The sequence below is a fragment of the Podarcis gaigeae genome (genome assembly GCF_964106915.1).
Source record: "Podarcis gaigeae genome assembly, chromosome: 1".
Lineage (NCBI taxonomy): Eukaryota > Metazoa > Chordata > Lepidosauria > Squamata > Lacertidae > Podarcis > Podarcis gaigeae.
The window spans coordinates 36392973-36420827 of record NC_139678.1 but is presented as its reverse complement, the minus strand read 5'-3'; the positions used below and the strand labels follow the sequence as shown (position 1 = coordinate 36420827).

The 27855-nt window shown below is 40.9% G+C and overlaps 1 protein-coding gene across 2 annotated transcripts in view; it reads right to left on the bottom strand.

The window, feature by feature from the left end:
• The window catches only part of PRKD1 (protein kinase D1), a 102068-nt gene that overhangs the window by 43154 nt on the left and 31059 nt on the right, over positions 1-27855 (bottom strand). For both annotated transcript variants that reach the window (XM_083743409.1, XM_083743410.1), the window contains one exon: positions 2101-2239. In XM_083743409.1, coding sequence (XP_083599535.1) covers positions 2101-2239 — 139 coding nt within the window. The remainder of the gene's footprint in view (positions 1-2100; positions 2240-27855) is intronic.

Genomic DNA, 27855 nt, shown 5'->3' with positions numbered 1-27855 from the left:
AAGACTTAGAGAATTTACAAATGTTAACGTCTGAAATCTCTATTTTCTTTCTTTATCTTCAACTCTTTACCTAAAAAAGAGGGGAAAGCCCCATCTACAGTATACATCTAGAGCAGTATCATACCACTTTAAACAGTGACAGCTTTCCCCAAATAATCCTATACACTGTAGTTTGTTAATAGTGCTGAGAGTTTTTACGAGATCCCTATTCCACTCACAGAGCCACAGTTCCTAGAGTGGTTTAGCCACCAATTCCTTCTCAGGAATTGTAGCTCTGAGGGGAAAAGGTGTTTCCTAACAAATCTCAGTACACTTAACAAACTACAGTTCTGAGGATGATTGGGGGAAGCCAAGTCTGTTTAAAGTGATATAATACCACCTCAGAGGTAGATTGAGGGGCAGGGAACCTTGGGAGTGCCACAGGGGATGTTGCAACTATTATTAGAATGAAGTGTTGAGAAGCAGGGGGCGCCAAATCTTGCTGTCGCACAGAGTGCCACTCAAATTTGAGATCTGAGGGTCCGCCACAGACTGCTTTAAATGTATAGCATGGATGGGCCCTAAATATATACCATACTTTTTTGTCTATAACCCCCCCCCCCCAATTTTAGGACTCAATTTTAGGAAATGATGGGAGATGGCCCAAAGTTGTTGTTCCTCTCTCCCCCCCCCCATGCAGCTGGGGGCAGGAAACACTCCCTAAATCATTTCCCACACACAGTGGCATTGAGGGAAGTTGAGCTCCCGCCAGCCATCCGACGCAACTTCCTCTCATGCCGCTGTGCAGGGGAAATAATCCAGGGAGTGCCCACTGCGTGCAGCGGCATTGGAGGAATTTGCAGTCCCATGGGAATGCAACCTCCCCCGATTCCGCCGCCACCGCTGCATGTGGGAAATGACCCAGGGAGCACCCGCCACATGCATCGACATCGGGGGAGGTTGCACTCCTGCCAACAAGCTGGCTAGAGGTGTGCAGCTTCTCCCCCCCACACACACACACAGCTGCAAGCTGGAAAGACCCCGCAGATCACTCCCCACTCACTGCAGCATTGGGGGAAGCCGCATTCTCGCCAACGAACTGGCTGGCAGAGCGCCCCTTCCCCCCCCCCCCCATGCCACTATCCATGTATTGGACGACCCCAGTTTTTTGACGTTGTTTTTGAGTTAAAAAACCTCATCCAATACATGGAAAAATACAGTACAGTACTTTGTTTTACATGCTTATGGTGCATACAAATCAGTGATACATTGCATGGGTTGGCCAACTAAGGCCTGGGGGCCGGATGCAGCCCAATCACCTTCTAAATCCAGCCTGCGGAAAGTCCAGGAATCAATGTGTTTTTACATGAGTAGAATGTGTGCTTTTATTTAAAATGCATCTCTGGGTTATTTGTGGAGCATAGGAATTCGTTCATTCCACCCCCCCCCAAAAAAAAAAAATAGTCTGGCCCCCCACAAGGTCTGAGGGACAGTGGACCGGCCCCCTGCTGAAAAAGTTTGCTGACCCCTGATACATTGTGAAGGCAATTTACAGGGTAAATAAAGAGGCATGTCTGCCTAACCTTTTTATCACTCTAACTTGACTGGCTATTGTTTTCTAAAAGAAGTGAAGATTCTTTTGATGATTATGATTATTAATAACATTTATCAATTGCTTTACTAATTAAAAATAACTCCATGTGACTTACAATCACAGTAGAGATACTAAAACCAATTACAATAAACACAATCAATAAAAACCTTAACACCACATCATCTGCACAAATAAAGACATGTCATGCCAAAAGAAGCTGTGAATACTTAAAAACCCTTCAAACTAAGGGCCAAAAGCCCAGGTAAAAAGGAAGGCTTTTGCCTGCTGTTTAAAACAAGGTAACCTTGTTGGGTTCCTGGAAGTTGGAAACAGGCTACTGGACTGGCTTGATCCAGAGTTATTCTTTGTTCTTAAGTTCTAAAAAAAATCTGACAAACTGCTGGTGGAGTCAGGAGACAGGTTTGGTGGTCAGAACTATTATCAAATTAAGCGGGACTGTTACCGATTCCCACACTGAAGCAATTATAAAATACATAAAGTATAAAGCATAAAAATATTATTTTTACCTGATAAGACAACTTCAACAAGGTCACCTTCTTGGATATCAGTAGCTGACTTCACCAACTGGAGAATATTTTCAGTGGTAGGGTCATGGCGAAAAAGTAGAATTTTATCATACATTCCATAAAAGCCACATTCAGGAAACTGAAAATGAATAAAATTGAGAATTTGTTTCCGTGACAAGTAGTATGTAAGCATTCTTTGGTTAGTTTGAATCAGTACAATAAGGGGGAAACAATGTTGGCTGAGGTGCTAACTGAAATTCCTGAGAAAGAAACCACAAATCATAATACCAGCAGCCCTTTTCTGCAAGAGAAGAGGCTATATTGCTTATACATTCCATTTTAGATTTGCAAAGTTCGATTCTTATATGGTGATTCTGAAAACACAGTCTTTTCAAAATTAACATTTAAACTTTCTATAGAAATACAAGAATTGGTTTATTGGTTTATTGGTTTATTTGTTTTTGATTTATTATAGGCAGTATCCAATTTATTCATTTCATCAGTGAATGTGTTTTTCTTGTACAACAGAACTTTCCCCACTCTTTTCCCCAAATCTGTTTCGGGGGTTACCTCAACCTCTGGAGCAGTTTTGGGGTGATCGTGGGATACATACAAGGAGAGTAGAAGGGAGAATTCCCATTGCACAAACGGAAATCCTTGTGTTTATTGGATATCACCCTATAGATCCATATAAGGTCTGTAAGAAGGGGAAGGTTGTAACCAGCTTAAATGGTAGTAGGTTGCTTTAGTTTAAATCCCAAGTAGCACTTTCCTTTAGTTCACTTATCAAAGGCTTGAATAAGTTTCCTCAATGAGTAGAATGGGGAAACTAACAAACATTTGCATTTTTTGCAGAAGTGGATGAAATTTGCAGGCATCAAAACACCTCTCGGAGCCCAAAATTTCAGACTGATGGGAATTTGCCTCAACCCCTCCCAGAAACTGCCTTGGGGACAACACAATTTTTTGCCCCATTTGTGCTCTAACCCTAATGTGGATGATACTTTACTGAATATGTGAAAGGGTACACTAACATAGTGTTTTGTGCACTGTTATGCTGTATGTGTGTGATACTGTTTCACAACACAAGAAAGTATATTAGCAGACAAGAGGCTTCAGTTGTGTACAAGCATCTATGAAAAGAAAGAGGGAGGTAACTTGCTGATTTTTCCATTCCCCCTACATCCCCACTCTACCCTGCATCCTCCCGCACTGCTGTGAATACCCAACCCTCTGGAACGGGGGGGGGGGGAGGGGAGAGGAGGTGGAGGCAATGGGGTCATCATCCCTCCCTCTTCTGTACAAGAGAGTGAAGGGCATTCTGTTTCATGAGTGGAATTCCGCTCACAGCTTTTGAGCTCTTGGTGTTTGCTGTAGCAGACTAACAACTGTTCTTCCTCTTGATGTTTGCAAAGCAAAGGCATTCAAAGTACATATAAATTGCAATTTCCTGCATTATGATATGACGTTCAGTAATATACAGTCGTACCTCAGCTCCCAAACACCTTGGGAGTCGAACATTCTGGCTCCCGGACGATCAAAAACTGGGAGTGTTCCGGTTTTCGAACATTCTTTTGGAAGCAGAACATCCGGCGGGGCTTCTGCGGCTTCTGATTGGTTGCAGAAAGATCCAGCAGCTAATCAGAAGCTGCACTTTGGAAGTCAAACGTTTTGGAAGTCAAACGGACTTCCGGAATGGATTCTGTTTGACTTCCAAGGTACAACTGCAATGAGATTTTTCACATACAAATCAAAGATTTCAAATTGATAGACTTGCAATTTTGAACATGAACCCAGGATTGTGACTTATATACGCATGCAAGCAAAGAACAGATATATAAATAAAATTCAATAGCTACATTTGTAGTTCATACACATCACAAAAAAGGTACAGGGTAGTCAATCACCTGCAGACAGAAAAAAAAATAGCCTAAAAGTTTTAAAATAAGAGCCAGAAGAACTTGTTTCAAAATAACAACAAAAAGCAAGCAAGTCTGCCCAGCTCCAGTCAGTTTGCTTCTCAGTCTTTCTCACCATAATACCTGCCAAGATTGTAAATTGCTCCAACAAGCACTTAGGAAAAGCCGTTTCCCTAAAATAAACATTGCTGCTAATATAACGTCAGCTTTTCCAAACACTTCAGGTAAACAAGTTTACTCACTATTTGGAAAATACCCAAAGAAAACACTGAGGAATCTAGCCACCAACAAGCTTTTCTTACCAAAAAAAAGGGAAAAAAAGAGGAGGGGAACAAGTATGAGTATCCATGTTGAAGGAGACACAGAGGTGCACTATGATTCTCAGGTGTCCTTGCTCTTCAAAACTGAAACAGGGAACTGAAAACCACTCTTAGATTTTACTACTTTCCTATCTATTACTTCAGCTAACCAGTGATGTTGCTCTCAGTATTTCTGCGCTTCTTTTTTGTTTTCTTACTTAAGTTTATGTTCCTTTTTAAACAAGATTTGTCACCTCTCTTTTACCTCAGACTTCTGCTGCTATTGTTTTCTCACAGGAACCTGCTTCATAATTCACTTCATTCCTTAAGATGTTGTAGTGCTGAGTTGTTGCTTAAAGAAAAAAAAGGAATAAGGTTTCTGTTTTCCTTGCTTTCTCCTTCTTTTGCAGGCTTTCGGGCAGGGTGTGTATGTCAATTCTTTACCCACTTCCTTTCACACACTTTAAACTCCTGCACTGGAAGTCTGATATCTTCTTTCGACTTGCAGTACTATTGTTAAGCTGATGCTGTTCCAGCTCTATCTTTCCCTCCCTCTTGTCTTACTGATATTTCCAACTGCCTTCATAGCCTCGCACATCACATCATTGTCTCAACCAGAAGAGTGCTTATTGTCTTGCCCCCTAAGCTTTCAATTTCACATTTGTTTTTCCCTTCCTTACAAATCACCATTCTTCTTTATTCGCTGCAAGTTAAGAACTTGGATTCCGTCTCACTTTTCACTTCACAAAACTGCTCTTATCAATTATATCTACATATTTTAATAACAAATCCTTTCTTATCTACTGATTGTATAAACACCCTTATTCAGAGGCTCATTCCATCCCACAATGATTACCATGATATATTTTACTTAGCAATTTTCCTGCTTTTCAGTTTAAGGATATAATCCTGTACACACTTAACTGGAAGTAAGCTCCTTTTAAACTTTATTAAACTAAAGTAGCAATCCCAACCATACCTACTCATAAGTCCCATTAAATTCAATACAGCTTACTCCCAGATTACTCACAAGTCTTAACAAAGTACAGTGCCCATAATCCTCTGAGAGAAAGAATGTGTCTTAAGGTATACAGTGGTACCTCAGGTTAAGAACTTAATTCGTTTCAGAGGTCTGTTCTTAACCTGAAACGGTTCTTAACCTGAGGCGTGCTTTTGCTAATGGGGCCTCCTGCTGCCATTGTGCCGCTGGTGCACAATTGCCGTTCTTATCCTGGGGCAATGTTCTTAACCTGGAGCAACCACTTCCTGATTAGCGGAGTTTGTAACCCCAAGTGTCTGTAACCTGAAGCGCCTGTAACCCAAGGTACCACTGTAGTGTGTACATAGCCTCAGCTTTCCCTGGCTTCTTCCATTATCAATATTAAGATTAAACTACACATTTTAAGTTCCTTCTTGTTCCTGTCCCTTATCTATTTTTATTTCTTCCTCTTGCTATTCGTCAAATGCTAGTCATCTTACCAAACTTCTGCTACCTTCTGCTATTTCTCATCCTGATGCTTTCACTCCCCTGTTGCTATTTAGAAGGGCTTCTCTTTGTCCTCCTTTACAAAATGATTAAGGACTCCTCTCTTTGCTCTTGCTGCTGCTGATCTATTTTGATTCTCTTGTTTGGGGCTTTTTTGCCACTCATTTCTGCCATTAGTTTCTCCCTCTCTCTCTCCATATTCTCATGTTTTTTAATCTCCATTGTGAGACAGGAGGAAGGGGTCTCTGCATATTTAAGGGAAGAAGACAATGTCAAACTGAAGGTGTTGGCAAGAAAGCTTCTGAAAACTATGCAAGCTAATAATTCTGCTGATCTTGCAAGACTGAACTCCAATCACAATTCCCCTGCCTCTTTCTCAGTAGTGTTAGTAGTTCCAAATATTAACTTTGACTCCAGACCACACATACTTCCCTTTGCATACTAGAGTATCCTTCCATAATTTTAAGATTAAAAACTATGTTTTGACAGTAATTCTATGGCTTCTATGAAATTCTGGAGAACACTGTGCAACCCACATAAATATCAGAAGCCTTAATTTCTGACCTGCTTCCCCTTCTACAAGGGCTTCCGCTGATGCGGTTCATTAGGTTAACACTGCCCTGTGCCTTTACAAACACACACATACAGTCTTCTTCTGCACCCATGTTTTGATGGATTGTTACCTGCCCATGTAAACAAATTAGAGATGACATTGTTCCCTTAAGATACAGATGGGTAACCTTCAATGCTCAATGCTTTCTGAAGCTGCCCCATTCTTCCAACCCATAAATTCATTTCATTTCATTAGTTTCCTCCTTGTTATTTGCCGGCTTTTAAAACTATTCTCTCCTCCCCCAACCTCTTTCTATGTAGTTACAGAACAACTGGAAGGGGCAATGTTTTATTTAATAAAATTAAATTGATTTTTTAAACACATATTTTCCTCGTTGAACTGCTCAGGTAAAAGCAGCTTTCCCCCAGCTGTCTGAGAACAAATTAGGAGGCTTCTGGCCAAGAACAAAACAGCAGGCTTCTGTGCTCTGTGTGTGCATGTATAGCATACAAAAGTCAGAAAGGAACTCTGTGGGGCTTACTTCTGAGTAGATAGCAAATTGTAATTTGAAGTAGCCATGGTGAAAAATGCAGCAGGGTGGTCTTCATTCCCTCTTAATTAATCCAAAACACTTTTGTCTCCACTCACCACCAACCTACAGCCCCCAACAGATTATCCTCAAATGTATGAGACCTTCAACAGAAACAAAATTGCCCACTCATGGTTTTAAAAAATAAATAAATGCAGCCCAAGAAGATCAGATGAAAAAGACTAGCTACTACAGAATCCTGTTTCCAGCAGTGGTCAGCTACATATTTCCCAGGAATCCCTCCTGAAGTGATATTTAGTGGCATGGCTGATGGGTAGACTTATCACCCATGCATTTGTCCAATTCCTCTTTAGGCCATCTAAACCCATAGACATTATCACATACTGTGGCACTGAATTTTGTAAAAATGCATTATGTTAAATACTTGCTTTTCTTTGTCTCAAATCTACTGCCAGTGAAGTTCATTTAGAAGAGCAGACCCAGAATAGCTGGCTGCAAAATAAAATTGGCACTCCCAATTCTATTAACAATGCAGAATTTTTTGTCTTAAGGTTCTGAACACCTTTGAGTGTGATGAAGGTTCCTTTGTGCACATCAGGCCCATCAGGAACTGTTTAGAAATAAGCACATCTATTTTTGCCACTATGGTCTGAAGGTGCAAGGCAAGGACATGTTTTTGTTCTCAGACTGTTTCTGTGCATTCTTTTACACACAAAGGTCTTCTCTTCTCATTCATGAAGATTCCTATAGCATTTCGTAGGCCTCATTTCTATAAAAGCTTCAGAGCGGTAAAATGCAAGCAAGACAAGTCACTGTGACAGCTGAGTTTCAATCATTGTTTGGTTGTCATGGCAGCCCAACCAGGCTTTTTAGCAGATTAAACACTTTATTTATTGGACAGAACAAACAAATGCATATTGGCTTAAAACTTACAAGATACGCACACACACACACACCCCAAAGTGTGGCAAGTATATCAAATAAGATTTAAGACCTCAAGGTTTTGTTGAGTTTTTCCATTAAAAAAACTTTAGTAAGGGAAAGACAGGGAAATAAAACCAAGGTATCTCAGTGTGCATTGAACATGTTCAGAGTCTATGGAAAGCTGACTGTTTTAGAAGATATCTCTACATGAAAGAGATACAGTGGTACCTCGAGTTACAGACGCTTCAGGTTACAGACACCACTAACCCAGAAGTAGTACCTCAGGTTAAGAACTGTGCTTCAGGATGAGAACAGAAATCACATGGTGGCAGCATGGAGGCAACGGGAGGCCCCATTAGCTAAAGTGGTACCTCAGGTTAAGAACAGTTTCATGTTAAGAACGGACCTCCAGAACGAATTAAGTTCTTAGCCCGAGGTACCACTGTAAAGCTATAAAGATGGGCTAGAGGTACAATGAGGGGGAGGAGGAGAGAGAGGGAGAGGGAGAGGGGAGGCTTTAAAAAAAGTTCCCATTGGCATCCTACCTACACTTGGGAGTGGGAGTTCTTCCTCATCAGGTGAGCAGGAGAGACTCGGAAATGATTCACACAACCAACTTTTTACAATGTGTGGAGTAAACAGGACTGGCCCCCACCCCCAATTATTTTGGCTTCTTTTACTAGTCTTGGGAATGCTCCAACATGGATGAGCTTCTCTTCTGAAATGCATCCTTCAACTGGAGAAAACTTTATTTCTTGCCTAATGAAATTTTCTATGTACTTCAGTTCTGCAGACTGTCCATACATTAGGACTTGGTATTTTAAAAAAACACACACACAAAATCAGACTATATTCCAAAGCCCTTCAGACAGCAGCCCTGTGGTAAATATTTGGAATGATTACAAGCCTACACATTCACATTCAGTTGAAACAATCATTCCCAGTTAAAGATCTAAAAGAATAGTACAGTGTCAGTACAAGGCACTTTTCTTCAGTTCAATATTGCCTTTAGAAAGGCACATTCATGCCACATTTTTCGCTGCCCTCCAATATTTCCTTGGCACTTCCAAATGCTTACATCTCTTCCTCATTTCCTACAAGGAACTACTGGAATAAAATTGTTGACATATTACATTCAGCTCTATGGTGGGCGAGAAAATAGCCGCCCCCAGTCAGTCATCACTGACAAAAGTTTTTTTGACAGTCAAATTCCAATTAGTCCTTTGTGACCAAAACTGCTCTGAAAATTTTGAAATAATCAGTATTAAAGTTTCCTTGAACTGAACTGACTTTATTTTAATGCTCTCTACCATCCCGGAGCCTCACTTCACCCTCACATTCTTTTGCACAAGTCTTTTGCAATGCCCTCCTATGCTTGTTTTATTCAGAAGTAAATTCTACCATGGTCAGTCATGTTTAATCTCCTGCAAATGTCTCTAAGACTGCAGCTGAAGAGTAAGAATTCTTCACTGATGGAAGTACTCACCCTCTGGGTTCCTCCATGACTCACAGATCTGGAGGCACCTTTTCGTTGGATGGAGGTAGTCCAGCTAGCAACTGACACAGAGATAGAACTGGGAACCTTGTCTGAGAGCAAGGTACTTCTGTTTAACCTCTGGAATTTGGTGTTCTGGAGTAATCCATTCACACCCAAGTCAGAGCATTCAAGAACCATTCATCCCCATAGAGTCTGATTGGAAGGAGATATGGCTGGATGGACCCGATAATCATGCAGAGATGCAGCAGACAGCCTCTGTGCAAGTGGGTGCTTTGGGCTCATGTGAGCCTTTAATTAACTTGTCTTACAGTGTGCTACATGGTATAGCCTTGGTAGTAGCTCTTGATGACATTCCTTTTGCCTGTGCATGCATCCCTATTTTTGTCCACAAAATGTTGGAAGTCTGCTGTTCCCACAAGGCAAAGCCAGTGCACTAGCATCTAGGAAGGAGAAAGCCACCATATGCTAACAGACGAAGTGTGGAAGTGCTTTAGCACCATAGCAGGAGAGAACATCTACACCTCACTCTCTGTACATGGAGATAGCAAGGCTGCAGCTTTAAGTATTTGCATAAAAGGGATTAATAATTACTTCTTAACATATTTTGGACTGTTTAGATCGTAATCTATATTGTATGTTTGTTTCTGCATTCAACTTCTTACATTTTAAAACTAGCTTTCGTTGTTGGATTTAAGACACCTAAAGCAGGTGAACTGAACTTGTTCTATTGTATTACAACTAGTTACTCACCTGGGATAAAAACTACCGTAATTTTCGCTCCAAAACATGCACTTTTTTGCTCCTAGAAAGTAAGGGGAAATGCCTGTGCGTGTTACGGAGCGAATGCACTCGACCGGAGCCATGGCTGCCATCAGTCAAGCAAAGCGGGGGGAGCCGCTTTCAGGGATTTGCAGGGCTCTAGCTTTGATTGCTTTACAGCCAGGAGGAGGGAGAGGAGCTGAGGAGGAGGGAGGGAAGGAGAGCCATGGCAGCAAAACGGGCAGCAACCACTTACACGCGAGGAGGGAGAGGGGGAGAGTTTTTAAAAAGGCTGCTGGGGACAGGAGGGCACGGGATGAGGGAGAGGGGGAAATTACGATTCTCCCAACGTCTCAGCTGATCCGCTGAGCAGGACTTGGGTTGCAGGGGATTCGCCATTAGCTTGGTAAAGCAGCAAAGAGGAAGAGAAGGAGCAAAGCGGGAGAGGAAAGGAGCTGCTTACACTGCTGTAAGTGGCTGCTGTCTGGTTGGCTCCTTTAAAGCAACAGTGCTCTTTTCCTCCCCACTCACCACTCAGCTCACCGAAAAGCTCCTTTTCCACACACCCCACGCAAGCTCCTTCTCCCCTTAAACCCCTCTCCTGCATCATTAGCAGCATCCTTCTCCACACACCCCACGCGTGTTCCTTGTCCCTTGAATGCTTTTCCTTCCCTCCCCACTTAAAACGTGGTTACAAAGCACGGATCCACATGGATCCTCAGGATTTTTGCACTGGGTCACCCCAAGTTCACCATCAGATCACATAGCATATCCATGGCTACAGCCTGCACCAAAAAACACACACGCACCCACTGTTTCATGGGGCTGCAATGGCGCAAAAACGTGGTTACAAAGCATGGATCCACGTGGATCCTCAGGATTTTTGCATTGGGCTACCCTAAACTCACCGTCAGATCACATCTGTGGCCACAGCATGAACCACAAAAATCATACATCCACTGTTTCATTTAAAATATTTTTTTCTTGTTTTCCTCCTCTAAAAACTATGTGCATGTTATGGTCAGGTGCGTGTTATAGAGCGAAAAATACGGTACTTTCCTGTGTGTAGAGGTGTGGCTAGCAAGGTCTTTTTGCCAAAATATATATCTTTTAGGACAGAAAATACCATTGTATAGCCCTATCATAATAGATACCTTTCTTATCCTCAAGAACAAAGAAATATGTAACCCCCTTATGTTACCTTGAATTCTTTTTTAAACCAATATGTTTTCAGAAGCATGTGTTGTTTGTTAATGATTATGCCTGTTCAGTGAACTTCACAAACACTTCAGTGCTCTGTCTAGGGTTAATTTATTCACAATCCACATCAACATTCCACAGTGACCCATGGCGTTCTCTCTACAAACACACCGGTAGAATATTTTGGAATGAATGTATCAGGTAATTCATCTCTTTAAAGAATGTTTTACCTGCTACAAAAACTATGGAAACTGAGTTGGTTAGGTAGAAGAAACAGAAACTAGGTAGAAGAAACAGAAACAACTAAAATTAACCTCCCACCTTTCCTCTTTATTAAAATGCCTCATTAAACAAGGCAGTCATTAAACATGACCCAGAAATTGTTAACAATTTAATATGGGTGGACAAGAAAGCCAAGAGTGGGTTTTTGCCTCTTCAGAAGCAAAAACCCAAGGAGGAATATGAGACAAAGTTGTTTTGCCTATCATATTTAAATCTCTCTTAATGTTATGAAGCTGTACAACTTCTTTAGCTTGTGCAATGGTTCTGTCTAAATAACTTTTATGTTAACTATCTTACACTTTTATGTTGGAACAGAAACATGTCCTAACATGAAACCTTTGTCTGCAATCTGCTTTGTGATTCATTCAGTCATTCAGTCATTCATTCATTCATTCACACAGTGTACGGAGCTATACACAGAACTTGGTCCCACAGGAGGCAGTGAGGGCCACCAACCTAGATGGATTTAAAAGAAGATTAGACAAATTCATGCAAAAGGAAGCTATCAATGGCTACTAGGCATGATGGCTATGCTCTGCCTCTATAGGTGGAAGCAGCGGTGCTTCTGAATCTGAGTTGCTGGAAACCACAAGACAGGAAAATGCTCCTGTACTTGAATCCTGCATGCGGATTTCCCATAGGCATCTGACCAGCCACTGTGAGAACAGAATGCTGGACCAAATGGGCCATGGGCCTGATCCAGCAGGCTCTTACGCTCTTAAAAAACAACAACTGAATTTATTATTTTACTTTGGATGTGGATAGAGAAATAAATGATACAGAATGGCCTCAATGAAGAAATTTTCTCCACAGGAACAAAATAAATGATCCCAGAAGTTCATGGAGAATTTCTGATACCCAGCAATTCACAAATGTTAGAATCAAGGCCAGGGTCCAAAAAAACTGCAACTAGTTCCATGGGCTAGAGACATTATTTATAATCCAGTTTAAAAATTCTATGCATTTTGCCAGAATTGGTCCCAATGAGGTTTACTCAAAAAGGCTTTGAGGTTTTTCCCTTTTTTTAAACAGCAACCCCAGCACACTGCATGGGACATCATTTATTAAACCACATCGTAATACGAGATGAAAATCTGCTGCCCAAAGGAGGAAAGAGTCAACAATCCCATTGAACATGCTAAATCCTTGGGTGCACCTAACTGATAAACAGATTTCGCCTCATGAACAAGTATAACAAGATATCGCTGGAAGGAAATTTTAAAAATTTCAGTATTTACAAATTAGACACTTTGGCATGGATCCTAACTTTTTGCTCCATGATCTAAAAGAGCTTCTGCTCAGAGAAGAGAGTTGTATTAGTGAAAGTAAAGAGTGAGTTCAACTCCACTTCTGTGAACAGAGGAAAAAGTTAGGATCCAAGCTTTTTACGAACACTTTAGAATAAGCCTCTGCAAACTGACTGACTTCAGGGAGATCTATGTACTATATACACACAACTATATACCACATTTTTCCGTGTATCATATGCTCCCTATTTTTGGGGACTCCAAATTAAGTAAACACCCCTCAGCACTACCTGTGTATAAGACAAGCCACAATTTTAAACCTAATTTTTTGGTTTAAAAAAACCTAGTCTTATACACGGAAAAATACGCTACTTTTAAGGTTGTTTTTTTTTAAATCCGTCAATAATTTATACTTTCATAACAGAGCACAGCAAACTAACTTCTTCACAATTGTGATGAGAATGGTATATAATAAGGACATTTTGAAAAGTATTTTACATTTATTTTAACAATTTATATACTGCTTAATTACTATTGTTTACAGCAGTGTGTGAGCGACTCAATGCAACAAAGATAAAAATCTGTAAAAATTGGTATCCATGACTGGATAGGAAATGAGATACAGTAGTGATGTTGTTTTCAAGACTTGAGGGTCAAGCAATTTCAAATGAATACAGTGATACCTGCCCAAACCTATACATGTTTATTAAGAATGAAAGATAGAATTTGATGTAGTACTAAGTGTTGGAATTCTGCCTGGGTCAGAGGAATGTGCCACAACGTAGGCACCGGCAGATATTCCTTGTCGACCTCCCCGCTGCTCCACTCTGCTGATAAGCAGCCGAGGTCTCGGCGATTCTTCCCAGATGTGTGAGAAGAACACACCGTTCCTTCTCTCTCCCCTTTGGTATCCCCAGGGAGGGGAAAGAAGCAGACAGAAATCTATTTACATTCTTTATTTCTGTCTCTTACATCAGTACAGAGAAACATGTCTGCACTCAACAGCAGTGAGAATAAAACTCCACCCATGTACTTCCAGTGAGCTAACATCCGGTGCTCAGTACAGAATGGACTGCCCCTATGTTCCCATGGCAACAGTCACAAACATCCTGTTTGGCTTCCCAGCCACCAGCAGCTGACTTAGCTGCTATAGCCTTTGCTTGCTGCTGCATTGGTGCTTTATGGTAACATACTCCCCCTAAAGTATCAATGCGTGCTGCGAGCAAAGCGTCATCCAGAGAAGAAAACAAACAGTTGTTATACTTATAACATTCCCCTGTTGTTTCAGTTCCACCCTTGGAACTACCCGCCACTGGTTTAACCAATGTACCTCTCTGGTTGTGTGACTTCCAAGGAATGAGTGCATTTGCACTACCTTGGTTAGCAACTCTCTGTTGTGCCTTTGTCTCTGACTCAGACACAGCCCTTGGTCGTTTACAACAGCAACAGCTAAGTTAGCAAACTCTTGTGAATACCTCTTTGGTGGTACACCCTTCGTTGCTCTCTCAGACCTACGTAAGAGGTGCTGCTCTTCTTTGCTTTCTGGTTCAGCCTCTGAACTCTCTGGAGAACCAGTACTAAGCATAATCAGTGGTTCATCCTCCTCTTCTGAGGGTCTAGTCATTATGTGAGATTTCCTCTCAATGACTGTTACAACTGAGCTCCCTGAGCTATCGCTGTCATCATCAGTACTACTGAACTCAATAAGATCAACATCATCATCATCATCTGAATCATCAGAATCATCTCCAGTGGGAAATGTGTGAACAATCACTCTCTCCTGTTCAGGAGCACTCTCTAGAAATTTTGTGAGAATCACCTGACCAGATTCAGACAAAATTACTCTGTAGAGACCCTTTTCATAACCCACAAAAATGCCTCTGGCATTCTTTACCCCACCTGGAGTTTCTGTTCTCACATGAGACCCAAAAACCTTGAAATGGGCAACTGAAGGTTTTCTCTGGAACAGTTTCTCAAACGGAGAACATCCCAACTCTTTTGAAACCTTCCTCAACCACGTATAAGTGTATGACAATAGCGACTCCGCCCAGAATTCATTTGGCAGATGCGAACTAAGCAATTGCGCATGCATTCCCTTTTACAATTCTCTGTTCACTCTAACACAGACACATCTCTTCCATGCTTCTTCGGAAGCAGCAATTTTGTGTCTTATCCCTTTCTCCTGCAGGAACCTCTGGAAATCCTGTGAAAGAAAAATTGGCTTCTCATCTGTACAAAGACAAGCAATGTTAGCATCATGCATATTTTTAACCTTGTCACAAAACTCTTTAAACCTTTGTAAGGCTTCTTTTGGTTTCTCCAAAACATAAATCCAGACATAATTTGTGAAAGAATCCACACACATAAGGTAATATTTTGCATTGCCTCTAGAAGGTGCTAGAGGACCAATCACATCAGCATACACCCGCTGAAATGCTCTGTCGACCCTCGAGGTCACCTGCTTGGTGTTCTTCTTAGATACACCTGCAAAAGAGATTACGTTAGAATCACAAGAATTACATTCCATGTAATCACTTTGATCAAAAGTCAACAAATACAGTCAATCTCTCTCTTTGGCAGAAAAATACAACTCTCCATCTTTGTAGATCTCGCAGCTTTCAGCATCATAGGACAGTTTTAGTCCCTTCTTAGCAATCTGCGAAATGCTGAGCAGATTGAACTTCAACTCTGGAACGAAGTAAACATTGTTTATAGTCAAGTTCAGACTCTCAAGATACACAGTTCCAATCCCGGTCGCTTCCAATTCCTGACCGTTGGCTTGTTGCACAGCGAAGCTTTGCTTCTTAAACGTCGAAAATAGCTGTCTGTGTTGACACATATGCTGTGTACACCCCGTATCCAGGACGAAGAAGTTCCCCGCTTCTGGTGTGCCTTTTAGCGACATCAAAGCCTTTGCAGTCTTCGCCTTTGACATGGTATGACTTTTGCCTGACGCCTCAGACTTTGTAGAGCTCGCCTTGGCTCCTTTGTGCTGACGTGGCTTCTTGCAGTTCCGCTGAAGATGCCAGTCTGGCCACAATTATAACAACGGACGTTTAACGCTACCGCATTTTCTCCAGTAGCTACAGCAGTGGGGGTGTTAGAACTCCGTTCTTCCCTCCCCTTTTCCTTTACCTCCAGTGCAGCAAGTCTGTCATGTTCATTCAGAATCACGGCATAGACCCTCTCCGCGGTCAAATCCTGTGCCGGAAGGGACCCAAGCTGACTGGCAACCGTTTTGTAAGTCCGATTCAGGCTGTTTATCACCATGAAGCAAAACACTTCCTCCTGCAGACGGAAATTGCGTTCCACCATCTGTTGACGCAGATATTTCATTTCCGTCAGGTGCGCTTGAACATCTCCATCAGGCGCAAGCCTCAGATTGGTCAGCTTTTCAAAATACAGCAACGCTGAAGAACCTGCATCTCTCTGATGTGTCCTTTGCAGCGTGTCCCAAACCTCTCGTGCGTATTGTAAATCCTGAATATGCACAAGCTGGGAATCTGAAACACACAGAATTATAGCCGTCCTGGCTCTCACATTCTGTGACTCCCAAGCACGTGTTGGTGCTGCAGGAATGGGGTTCTCAATCACCTCAAACAGTCTCTGATTCTGCAACAGGGCCTTCATCTTAATAGACCAAGATGAATAATTGTCATTAGTTAAAAGGGGTGGGCTAGGCAGGGCTCCCCCTTTCTTGGCATCCATTTTGAGTCCTTGCAGAGTCCTTCACTCTGAAACCTGCTAAATCCAATAGCTGGTTTGTTTACGATCTTGCCACCTGGCAGCTCTTAACGCTGGCTGCGTTGGAAAGTTCCAAGAGCTCTTGAGATACTGTAGCCAAAACAAAAGTTGTTTTTCGCCTCTCTCAGGCACAGCCTTACAGTCCAGCACTTACTGTAACTTTCCACTTCACTGACGAGCGTTGCTTAGCAACTGTGCATTCCCTTCTTGTACAGGAAACCACAAGGATCTCTGGAATGCAAGCCTCTTCCCACTCGGAGCTGTTTTTCCCAAACGCTGCTCCCGTGAACCAGAGAATAACTCAATCTGCGTTCACTCTTTTAAGCCTGAAATTCTCATACCTTGGGCTCCGTGGCTTGGCTGTCACTTCGTCTGGTCAGCTTCTGGCTGTAGGCAGACGCTATCTTCTTTCCGTAGGTGCAGAGGATCAACCTCTCATTGCAGACTTCCATGGAGCGATGAAAACAGCAGCTCTGCTACTAATGTTGCAGAGGTCGATGGATCGAAGAAACCAGCAGCTCTGCTACCACTGTTGGAATTCTGCCTGGGTCAGAGGAATGTGCCACAACGTAGGCACCGGGAGATATTCCTTGTCGACCTCCCCGCTGCTACTCCCGGCAGATAAGCAGGCGGGTTTCGGCGATTCTTCCCAGATGTGTGAGAAGAACACACCGTTCCTTCTCTCTCCCCTTTGGTATCCCCAGGGAGGGGAAAGAAGCAGACAGAAATCTATTTACATTCTTTATTTCTGTCTCTTACATCAGTACAGAGAAACATGTCTGCACTCAACAGCAGTGAGAATAAAACTCTACCCATGTACTTCCAGTACGGGTCACATGACACACACACTTAGCTAACATCCGGTGCTCAGTACAGAATGGACTGCCCCTATGTTCCCATGGCAACAGTCACAAACATCCTGTTTGGCTTCCCAGCCACCAGCAGCTGACTTAGCTGCTATAGCCTTTGCTTGCTGCTGCATTGGTGCTTTATGGTAACACTAAGTGGGATATGTGCACAAGGAACAAAGTCTGCATGCACAATGGAACTTCCCCAGCTCCTCCCCCTGTGCTCCCCTAAACCTTTTCTGGAGTTTTCTCCAGCCCTGCAGAACAGATTTTAGTAGACTTGTTAGTTGAACCCCACCCTGAATAAATATTAATAGAAAGCACTGTAAATATGACAACTCATATGGTACCCAAACCCCTCCCACTTTTCTAGGGTATTATATCAAGGTTCCACAAGCAGAGCTATGCATTCAGTAAGATGAAAAGTGTTGATTTGTCTTAACTCTGACTGTATTTTGCCATGACTGTCCTGCTATGGCAGCACATATAGCAACATTTTACTTTGCAACGTGGCCTGTCATATGGCAGGAAGTTCAGGGTTGGTAAAATTATCTACAGGACTTGAAATTTACAGGGTTTTCTAGCTATTGATAAAACCTGTGTAACTACACTTTTAAAGAATTTAATTACTTAAATATTCTTCAAAAAGGCAATAAAATTTCACTCTTAGAGTGTTAAAAATAAAATGTTCTGCCAAGAATGAGAAAAGTTCCTTCTGAATAATATCAAACATGCAGAAATATGTAAACCTAACAAAAGAGGGGGGGTTTTCACCTTGTGAGAGCACTATAATTTTAGCCAACTAGTAGGTGTTACTTCTGAACAGAATAGCAGTTGATAAACTAATGCAATTCCATACTATAAATATAACAGCTTTTAAAAGTTGCCTTTAAGAAATATCGAACTGTCTTTAAAGTTTCCCCGTCAAAAATAATGCACATGAATACATGCAAGGAAGACAAAGAAGAATCACATTTTAAAAGCCACTGAATTTTCAAAGTCAGGGCTCCCATAATAGGTCAATGTCCAAATTTCTTTCCTTTGTGTTTTTATGCCTAAAAGTTCTAAGAAAATAGTTAAAATCTTTGTTTCAAAATGCCTCTTGCCTTGCATTCATATATGCACACGAACATACCCCAATCATTCTATAGGAAGCGTCTTCTTTGTTGAAAGCATGGTGCCAAGTCATTGTTTATCAAATGGTGCAGGAACTTAGAAAATAAGAGGCTTGAACTAGCAATTTCAGAGGCAAGACTAAAATATCTTGCTTTATTTAGAGTGTCCCATGCCACTTATTACGCTTGGCAAGGCAAATGCCCTCTTTTCATTCTATCCCCGGCTATTCACAGAAAACTGAACTGCAAGAATGCCACAAAGAACTGGGATGAAGTGGACCTCTTAGAGCCTCTCCATAGCTCAGATATGAACTACCCTGGCAAAGAAGGATGATAGAAAAAGACTTTTACTATGGGGGGAATTGCATTCAGACTCAATGCAGGCAAATGGAAACAGGAAGAGAGAAGGAAAGATGGAGTCAGGAATCTTGTATGGAATTAAGACCAGTCCCAACTACAGAAGAGGAAATGGACCCAACATTACACAGCTGTCAGTCGAAACGTGATTGTGGTTCAGTGAATAAATAGTACTTTACAAATAAGTATAAACACATTAGGTTATTCCATATACTCTTTGATGGAAATTGGAATTTTGTAGCCTTCAAATTTCAACAAGACAAAAAGATTCTGATGACTCTGGAGCCCCACCATCATGACCTCAACCCTGAGCAGCAGCCAGGGTTAGAGCGTTGAGTAGGAAGCAGACAGATCAATATAACCATGGTGCAACTTATGGTAATGCTGATCCCAGCCCTAGCCCCAGCACTAAGCATGAACAAGAACTAAGCATGAACTGGAGTCCTTGAGGCAGGAATTCCAGAAACTGAGCCAATTTATTTTGAAGAATCTGCCCACTGGGAGCCTCATGATCCCTACTGCCTGCTTGCCTGCATAAGCAATGAGCTGACAGAGGCAATGGAGTGCTAGTCTTTAGGCCAGAAGACTATCCTTTTAAGGCTACATTCTTGAAGAAAACAACAGAGCTTGGACGGGAGAGTCTGGTGCAAAGGGAATGAAAGATCTCAACTGAGCTTGAGCTTTTCCCCCCTTTCCTGTTTGGAGCTATCCAAGGTCCTGCAGCTTCATGCCAACCCTACCTGTCTCCCTAACCCACTTGTCTCATATACAGTGCACCCTACATGGGTTCCTAATTAAAATCTGAACAGCACAATATGAAACTGTAGAGGAGGGAAATAGGCGATAATCGCTAGTCTATACACAAGTAGAATAAGTAGGCTTCTGTAGCGCTGGAAAGTTTTCTCAACCAGGTCAGTATCAATAATGATGCAATCAGTCATCTTTTAAAGTTGGCTTCCATTACATTCTCTCGTGGTTGAAGACAGCAAATTCATAATTTAATCAATTGACAATCTCATAACTGTAAGCATTCCATTTGATTGACCACCTTGTTCACCCTGGGTTTTGTAAATGCTTTAACTTTAGTATGGGATGACCATCGAGCTCTCTTTTCACAATGGTGATAGATGGGTATAAATCATTTTGATGCGGGTCTGCCATATTTCTCACCCTCTCTTGGCATGGGGGCTGGATGTCAACCATGAAAGGGATTTCAACACCACTGGCAATTGCCTCGTTCCTTGAGGTTAATATTGGATTTTTTCCAGGTTGAAATCCTGCAGATGAACTTTTCACTTTTCCAAGGCCGGGTGAGTTCTAGAAATTGGCCTAATTCCTGTATTATAGGCATTTGTTTATTGGAGAAGCCTTGCTCAAAGGAGATCAAGTCATGGTGTTCTATGTTGATTACGGCATTGGGCTCCTTTTCTCGGTCATGAGCTAAAAGTAACTTGAACTTAGCTGCAATACTTTTATGGGACGGCTCTGGTTTGTCTGTTTCAAGAGTTGATTTTTGGTTATTTTAGTTATTTACAATGAGCAATAAAGATGATACTAAGTACAATAAATAACCAACACAAGGCTATTGGTATGACAGATCATTTTGGGTAGCAAAACCTACTCCATGTACAGTGGTACCTTAATTCGTTCTGGAGGTCCGTTCTTAACCTGAAACTGTTCTTAACCTGAGATACCACTTTAGCTAATGGGGCCTCCCGCTGCCGCCGCGCCGCTGGAGCACAATTTCTGTTCTCATCCTGAAGGTTCTTAACCTGAGGTACTATTTCTGGGTTAGCGGAGTCTGTAACCTGAAGCGTCTCTAACCTGAAGCATCTGTAACCCGAGGTACCACTGTATTTGTCATTCTTGTTCAGGTAGACCTTTCCAGAAGAATGTATATCCTCCTTTTTCTTCCTTCAGTTGCCCCTCTCCTGCTCTTTGAGTTTCTTTAAGTACTGCAATATCAATATTAAACGTCACAGCTCTCTTGCGATGATGGCAGTCCTGTGTTCGGGACACTCATCTGTGTTATCCAAGAAAGTCTGTATAGTCCATGTTCCAAAGTTAAATTGTCTTTTACAACCACTAGGTGGTGACCCCACTGGGAACAGTAATCCAGTTGGGGGGAAAGAGGCAGATTATGTTTAGGGCACCTTTTCTAGCCCCTTTTTGGGGTGAGCAGAGTAGATCCCAAATAGGAATGCTCAGTCATGGATACAGCTGCCAAGCTACTCAACTGACTCATTCCTTAAGTCAGAATGACTGAATCTGTATCCAACGCCCATGTGCCGGTTCATGACTAGGGGCTTTCAGATTTCATGGTCCTGCCCCTGTTACCATTGACCAATCACCATGGGACTTTTTGGGGGGGTAGGTTGGGTTTGGAATGGTTTTTTTGGAAGATGCATGTGTGAATTTGTTTTATGTGTGGAGATCAATGCACACTGACCAAGACCACTTATAAACGCCATCTCCAACTCCTTGAAAGATTCCATCAATGGTGCCTCCGAAAAAAATTATCACTTGGGAAAAAAATTATCACTTGGGAAGACAGGCAAACTAATGCCAGTGTACTGGAGAAAGCAAAGATCACCAATGTCGAAGCAATGATTCTTCAACATCAACTTCGTTGGACTGATGATGTTGTTCAGATGACTGATTATCGTCTTCCAAAGCAACTACAGTGGTACCTCGGGTTAAGTACTTAATTTGTTCCGGAGGTCCGTTCTTAACCTGAAACTGTTCTTAACCTGAAGCACCACTTTAGCTAATGGGGCCGCCTGCTGCCACCATGCCGCCGGAGCACGATTTCTGTTCTCATCCTGAAGCAAAGTTCTTAACCCGAGGTACTATTTCTGGGTTAGCGGAGTCTGTAACCTGAAGCGTATGTAACCTGAGGTACAACTGTACTCTATTCCCAACTTAAGAATGAAAAGTGAAATACCAGTGGGCAACAAAAGAGGTTTAAAGACGCTCTCAAGTCAAATCTTTAAAAATATAGTATAAGCACTGATAACTGAGGAGCACTGGCCTGTGAGCACTCCAATTGGAGAACAGCCTTTACCAAAGGTGTCATGGACTTTGAAAAAGCATGAACTCAGGGCAAGAAAGAGGAATGAGCTAAGGGGAAGGCATGTTTGGCAAACCCTCACCATGATCAACTCTGACCCAGAAACCTATGTCCCCACCGTGGAAGGCCGTGTGGATCCAGAATTGGCCTCCACAGTCACTTACGGACTCACTGTTAAGAACGTGTTCATGGAAGATAATCTTACTCGGCTATGAGTAATACTCATCAAAGACAAAACAAAGTCATTGTAATAGGAAACTGACCTTTCAGGATTAGTGCTTTGATATTAAAATGCTGTTAGATTTACTTTATATACCTGAGCCCAAAGGTACTTTAAATAACATAAGACACAAATGCAAATAGATCAATAACTTGAATCCAAGGGAATACAGAGTCTGTAATGTACAGCTACCTATCAGAACGTTTGTACAGTAATACGCAAAGAGCTGTTTCACTTATCACAGAAAAGTAGACTTGTGTTTTCTACAAAGCATACATCCAACTGATAACTGGAGTCTAGCTTGGCTCCTTGACAAACATACCTTAGATTTGTCATTCATTATGTTATGTCTTTAGATATATGTATAAACTTCTAGCTGTGCGCCTAAAATGTAATATGTGAGGTGGCCTCATGTACAGGTAGTCTGCATTTTGTTTGTGTGATTTGTGTTTCTTAATTGTTTCTGAAAGCCGTGTTTTCTTAACACTCACAGTAAACTGAACAATTCAGTATAACAGATAAATAAGACAACTCACAGTAAGTTGAGTAATTTAGTGTAACAGTTGAAGGTCGAATTGGCAAAGTGTCCACTGATCTTAGTGCTAATGGGCTTTGCACAGCTCTGAATAAAAGTTCTGTGTTAAGCAAAAGTTTTCACATCAACAGTCATCAACACTGGTTAGCCACTTGCTGTGTTTCCCGCTTATTTGAACAATTTTCAGTGTACTACAATACAGTCAAGACACACATGAAAAACTGGCTACTACTGCTTTTGCATGTGCAAGGTGAAAAAGAGTTGTGTCATGCCCAAATGCGAAAGCCAAGCCATATCATTCTGTAAATACAAAATATATAATTATTTCTATTCTGAACTTAAACACCTTTTGGGGGGGGGGTAAAGGGGATTCTGGCTGTAAAATGTAATAAACCACACTGTCAGTTTCAATATACAAAACTATGTTCAGCTTACAATTTAGTAAATTTCCATGATAAATTTAGAATGGTAGACAGTAAATCGAGTCAACTGGGAACCATTTTCATTATGGAAGTAAATAACAAGGGTGACTGAAAAGATGGGATGTCCATACTGAAACTTTAAAGTTGTTGGGAGCTCAAAGCCTTCATAGTTATGCTGCAACAATTTTTGCTAATCGTGTCAAACCTACAAGGCTATATTATGAAGGAACTGGGACCTATTTGAAATTACATGGTCTATAAAACCTTTTACAAATATGTATATGCAAAGCATCATGAATGCAAGGTAGTGTATAGATTTAGATAGTGTAAAACTATCTAAATGGTATAGTTTGTACATTGAAGAAAGAAGGGAAAGTGTAAATTATTTCCACCCCTGAAATAGATTCACATTCTAGGCACAAGAGAGAGAACCCGTGAACTTCAGCCTTAGGACTCAATACTTACCTGTAATCTAAAAGTTCATTTCTCATTATTCTCATACTTTGAACATCTATTCACATGCAAAATATCACAATGAGGAACAAAGAAATAATATCAAATCTTGCCAAAATTTAGATGTGCTTTTTTCTTTCTTTTGAAATTATTTCTCAAAAGGTAACATTTTTACTCTGATACATTTAAACAACTCTACATTCTAACTTTAGAACTTGGAGAGAGGAGGTAGCTCAATTTTGGGGAAGAAAATCTAGTTTAGTTTAAAAATCTCATGCAAATAATAAAAATAATTGAGAACACAGAAGACTTTATCTTTAACTAGCAATTATGTTAATAACAATTTGAGCAAGAATCACATTGATGGTGCTGTCACACTTCTAAAATAGCTAATTTTTTATACATAAAAAACCAGGAAATAAGCCAATAAGCAGATTTTAAACTTTAAAAAGATGACAACTCAATAAGCCAAGAATTTCATTTTATATTTGCATAATATTAAGTTAAAACTATAGTTGTAAGGATTTTGAATTAAGAAAGTTAGACTCTTTTACATATGCATGCATGCACACACGAATTAGAGAAAGAATAACTCTGAATGCAAATGCAAATCCTAAGAATAGATTCAACGAAAGTTTGGGCGACATCCAACTATGTCATTCTCAAAGTAGATCCACTGAAATCTATGGACCAAATCAGACAAGGAATACATTTTATCTTGGGAATATTGACCTTATAAACTGAGCACATGGGCCCCAAGACTGACCTTGTATCAGTGAAAATTCTAATCTGTTTGCATAATCTTTGCTTCAATCTATAATTTGGGTTCTGAGCTACTCTGTATAAAAACTATCTCTCTGTTCCTCATTGAGAATCTAAAAGGGGCTATAAATTTTCCCCTTTGGGCCATGGATTAAAATTCAGGTACAAGAGGCCCTGCAAGATGAAGCCTGCCAAATTGCAGAAAAATATATCCAGGGACTTTTTGTGAGGCTAGTTAGAGTGATTCACTTTCCTCCAAAATCTCATATGTGAAAGAAGGAGAAGGGTTTTGTTCTTTCTAACCTTAAACTAATTAGGAAGCAGCCAAATAGTGTGCATTCTTCCTTTTATTTATTTTTAACCATGTAGTTTCACACCAAAGTATTCAGGTAGCAATATTTCATATAGTCAAGTATCTTTCTTAAACAAGTGGGGTATCTGTCCCTTTCCCCACCTTTTGGAATAGCAAACTCCAACATTTTGTAAGGCATTTCTAGAACAATAACTGTTAATAAATCTTAAATAATCTAAAATAAAATTAAGGTAAGCTATCAGAATTGAATATGCATCAATCTTTCTTGAGAGACAATGGAAGAGTGCCCCAGATGGGGCACAGTAAACTGTTGGAGAGTTACAGCACCATTAATATATGATGATTCATTGTTACAATTTATTCACAGTGTTCGTTTCTCAGCGGGTTCTCCATGGGTTGAAGAAAGAGGAACACTGGAACCAGTACATTTCATTTCCTGTTGAAATCCAAGCTTATTGGTTCCAAGGCTCCACTTGCTGGCTTCTGCCTAGCATATTTCTACAACATAATCCTTCCAAGTAAATGTCATTCTTATAAAAAGCAAGGTCTATGTCACCTTTAATTTCAACTATCAGGATGACAGCCATAAAAAATGCCTCAGGTCAGGTTTAAACTGTTTACTGTATCTGTCAAAACCATTCCTTGGTTTCATATTAAAGGATCTGTGTAACCAAGTGTTCTGGCTGCAGGCAAATGTGGGGTTTTTTGTAAGTGGACAAAGCATTTAAGATACGGAAATTGTTTCTGTATATGGAAGCAGCCTTTGGTGGAAGAGTTACAGATGAAGAATTAAGAACCGGCTATGACTACTGTAGCGTACATACTAGTTTCTTTTAAGGACTGGACAACTGCTAAATCAAAAAAAGGAATGTCTAGAAAGAAAATAATGCTCTTCATTAAGAAAAGCAATTAATATTTATGTTTGGTTGGTCTATTTCTGTAAAACTTTACTTCCACTTTCTGATTTGCTAGGAGAAATACCGAGCCCATACCGGAACCTAATGTGTGATAAGATCTAGAATGCATCAAGAAATTAAAAATGAACAAATCACTGATTCCAGATGGTAACCATACAATAGTTCATAAAGAACTCAAATGCCAAACTGCCAATCTTCTAAGAAAAATATGTAATTGATCCCTAAGACTGGTCTCTGCATATAAGGGTTGGCAAGTGTTCAATGAAACACTGTGTTAGTTTGTTTTTAAAAAAGAAAAAGAAAAAGAAAGAAAGAAATATAGGAACTGCAGGAAATTACAGGCCATATAGCTTAACATCTGTTCCAGGTAAACTGGAAGAATTAATGAAGAAAAATGTCAAGCATATAGAGAAGAGGTTTTGAGGCCTGTGGGTGCATTTGGAATTTTGAAAAAGTGTCATGGGTGCTACTGCACATATCAGACCCTCCAAGTGTCCCTATTTTCCAAGGACGTCCCTGATTTAGAGAAGCCATCCAGGTTTCTGACTTGATCCCAGGATCTCCTGCTTTTCCTTAGGATGTCCCTATTTTCATTGGAGAAATGTTGGAGGGTATGGAGTAATTCGACCCCCAAGCCGTCTGAAGGCAATCCTGTTTAATGTTTTATTATGTTTTTATATATGTTGGAAGCTGTGTGGGGTATAAATAGTAGAAGTATCATTATGGAATGGGACGTCCCTATTTTCATCAGAGAAATGTTGGAGTAGGTCCCACTGAATTTAACGGACTTCTGAATAGACCTCCATAGGACTGATCTTTCTGTCTAATCCATACTTCTTTCTATGTCTCTCTGCATTCAGATGTGGGGGTTTATTGCCTAAGTTTTACTGATGAGAATTGCTGGCCCTTCTGTTCAAGTTTCTAAAGTTCATTTCACACTGCAGGACCTTGCTGCATTATGGAACTATGGCTTTGTGACTGCCGTGCCATGCTAAATTTTAAATGGTGGGAAAGAACTGTAGGCCAGTATATCACCCCAAATTTCATCAGTGTGAAACTCCCACAATTATCCAAGTTAATGAAGTTGCAAATTGATGTTTTCTGGAAACAAGACAGAAAAGAGTGCTAAACTACATTCCACTAGTTTTCCAGAAGTGGATTTTAAGTCATGTGGAAGATCAAAATAAAATGTAAAAAATGAACAAGGGAACACCATAAAGATAGAATAAAGTAGCATCTGATTGCAGCCTGTCCCTCTCACACACACTCTCATATGCAGATATTTTAACAACAGTCTCTCACACACTCTCAATGCAGGATTGCCTTCAGACGGTTCAAGGTCAGCAAGTGATGCACACTGGGGTACACATATTTGTGGGATCTGAAATGGCAATGACAATAGATCATGGTAGATAGCATGATGGAAATGTCAACCCCGTGTGCATCAGCTGTGAAAAAGGTGAATTCCACATTAGGAATCATGAGAAAATGGTTTGAATATAAATCTGCAAATATTCTCACACCATTATGCAAATCTATGGTTTGACCACATTTCGAATACTGGGCGCCTGCAAGTGAAGGGCAGGTAATTAACAAATAAACAAATACTGTTCTAGTTGCTGAACTACAAAGAGGATATTGTAGCAATGGAAAGTGTTCAGAAAAGGGTAGCCAAAATGATAATGGATCTGGAACAATTCCCCTATGAAGAAAGATCACAACAACATTTGAGGCTTTCAGCTTAGAAAAATGGCATGTAAGCAGGGACATTACAGAGGTGTATAAAGTTATACATGGTGTGGGGAAAGTGGCTAAAGAATAGTTTTCCTGCATCTCTCATCCATGCAATGAAGCTGAATGTTGGAAGATTCAGGGCGGACAAATAGAAGTACTTGTTCACACAGTGCAAATGAAGGAATTTGCTCCCATAAGAGGTACTGATGGCCACCAACTTGGAGGGATTTAAAGAGAGGATTGGACAAATTCATGGAAGATAAGGCTACCCATGGCTACTAGCCATGATGCCTATGTTCTGCTTCTGAATATCAGTTGGTGGGAATCTAAGAGGGGTAGCTTACAGGCTTCTGGTAGGCAACTCAGTGGCCACAGCGAGGACGGGATGCAGAACTAGATGGGCCTTTGACCTGATCCAGGAGAGCTCTTCTTGCGTTCTCAATATGGTCATGTTTTCCCCACAGTCATTGTCAACGCTAACATGAATTACAAATGTCAATGAGAAGTAGAAGGAATTCAGCCATCTGGGTTGACCCTCCTGTAGAGCT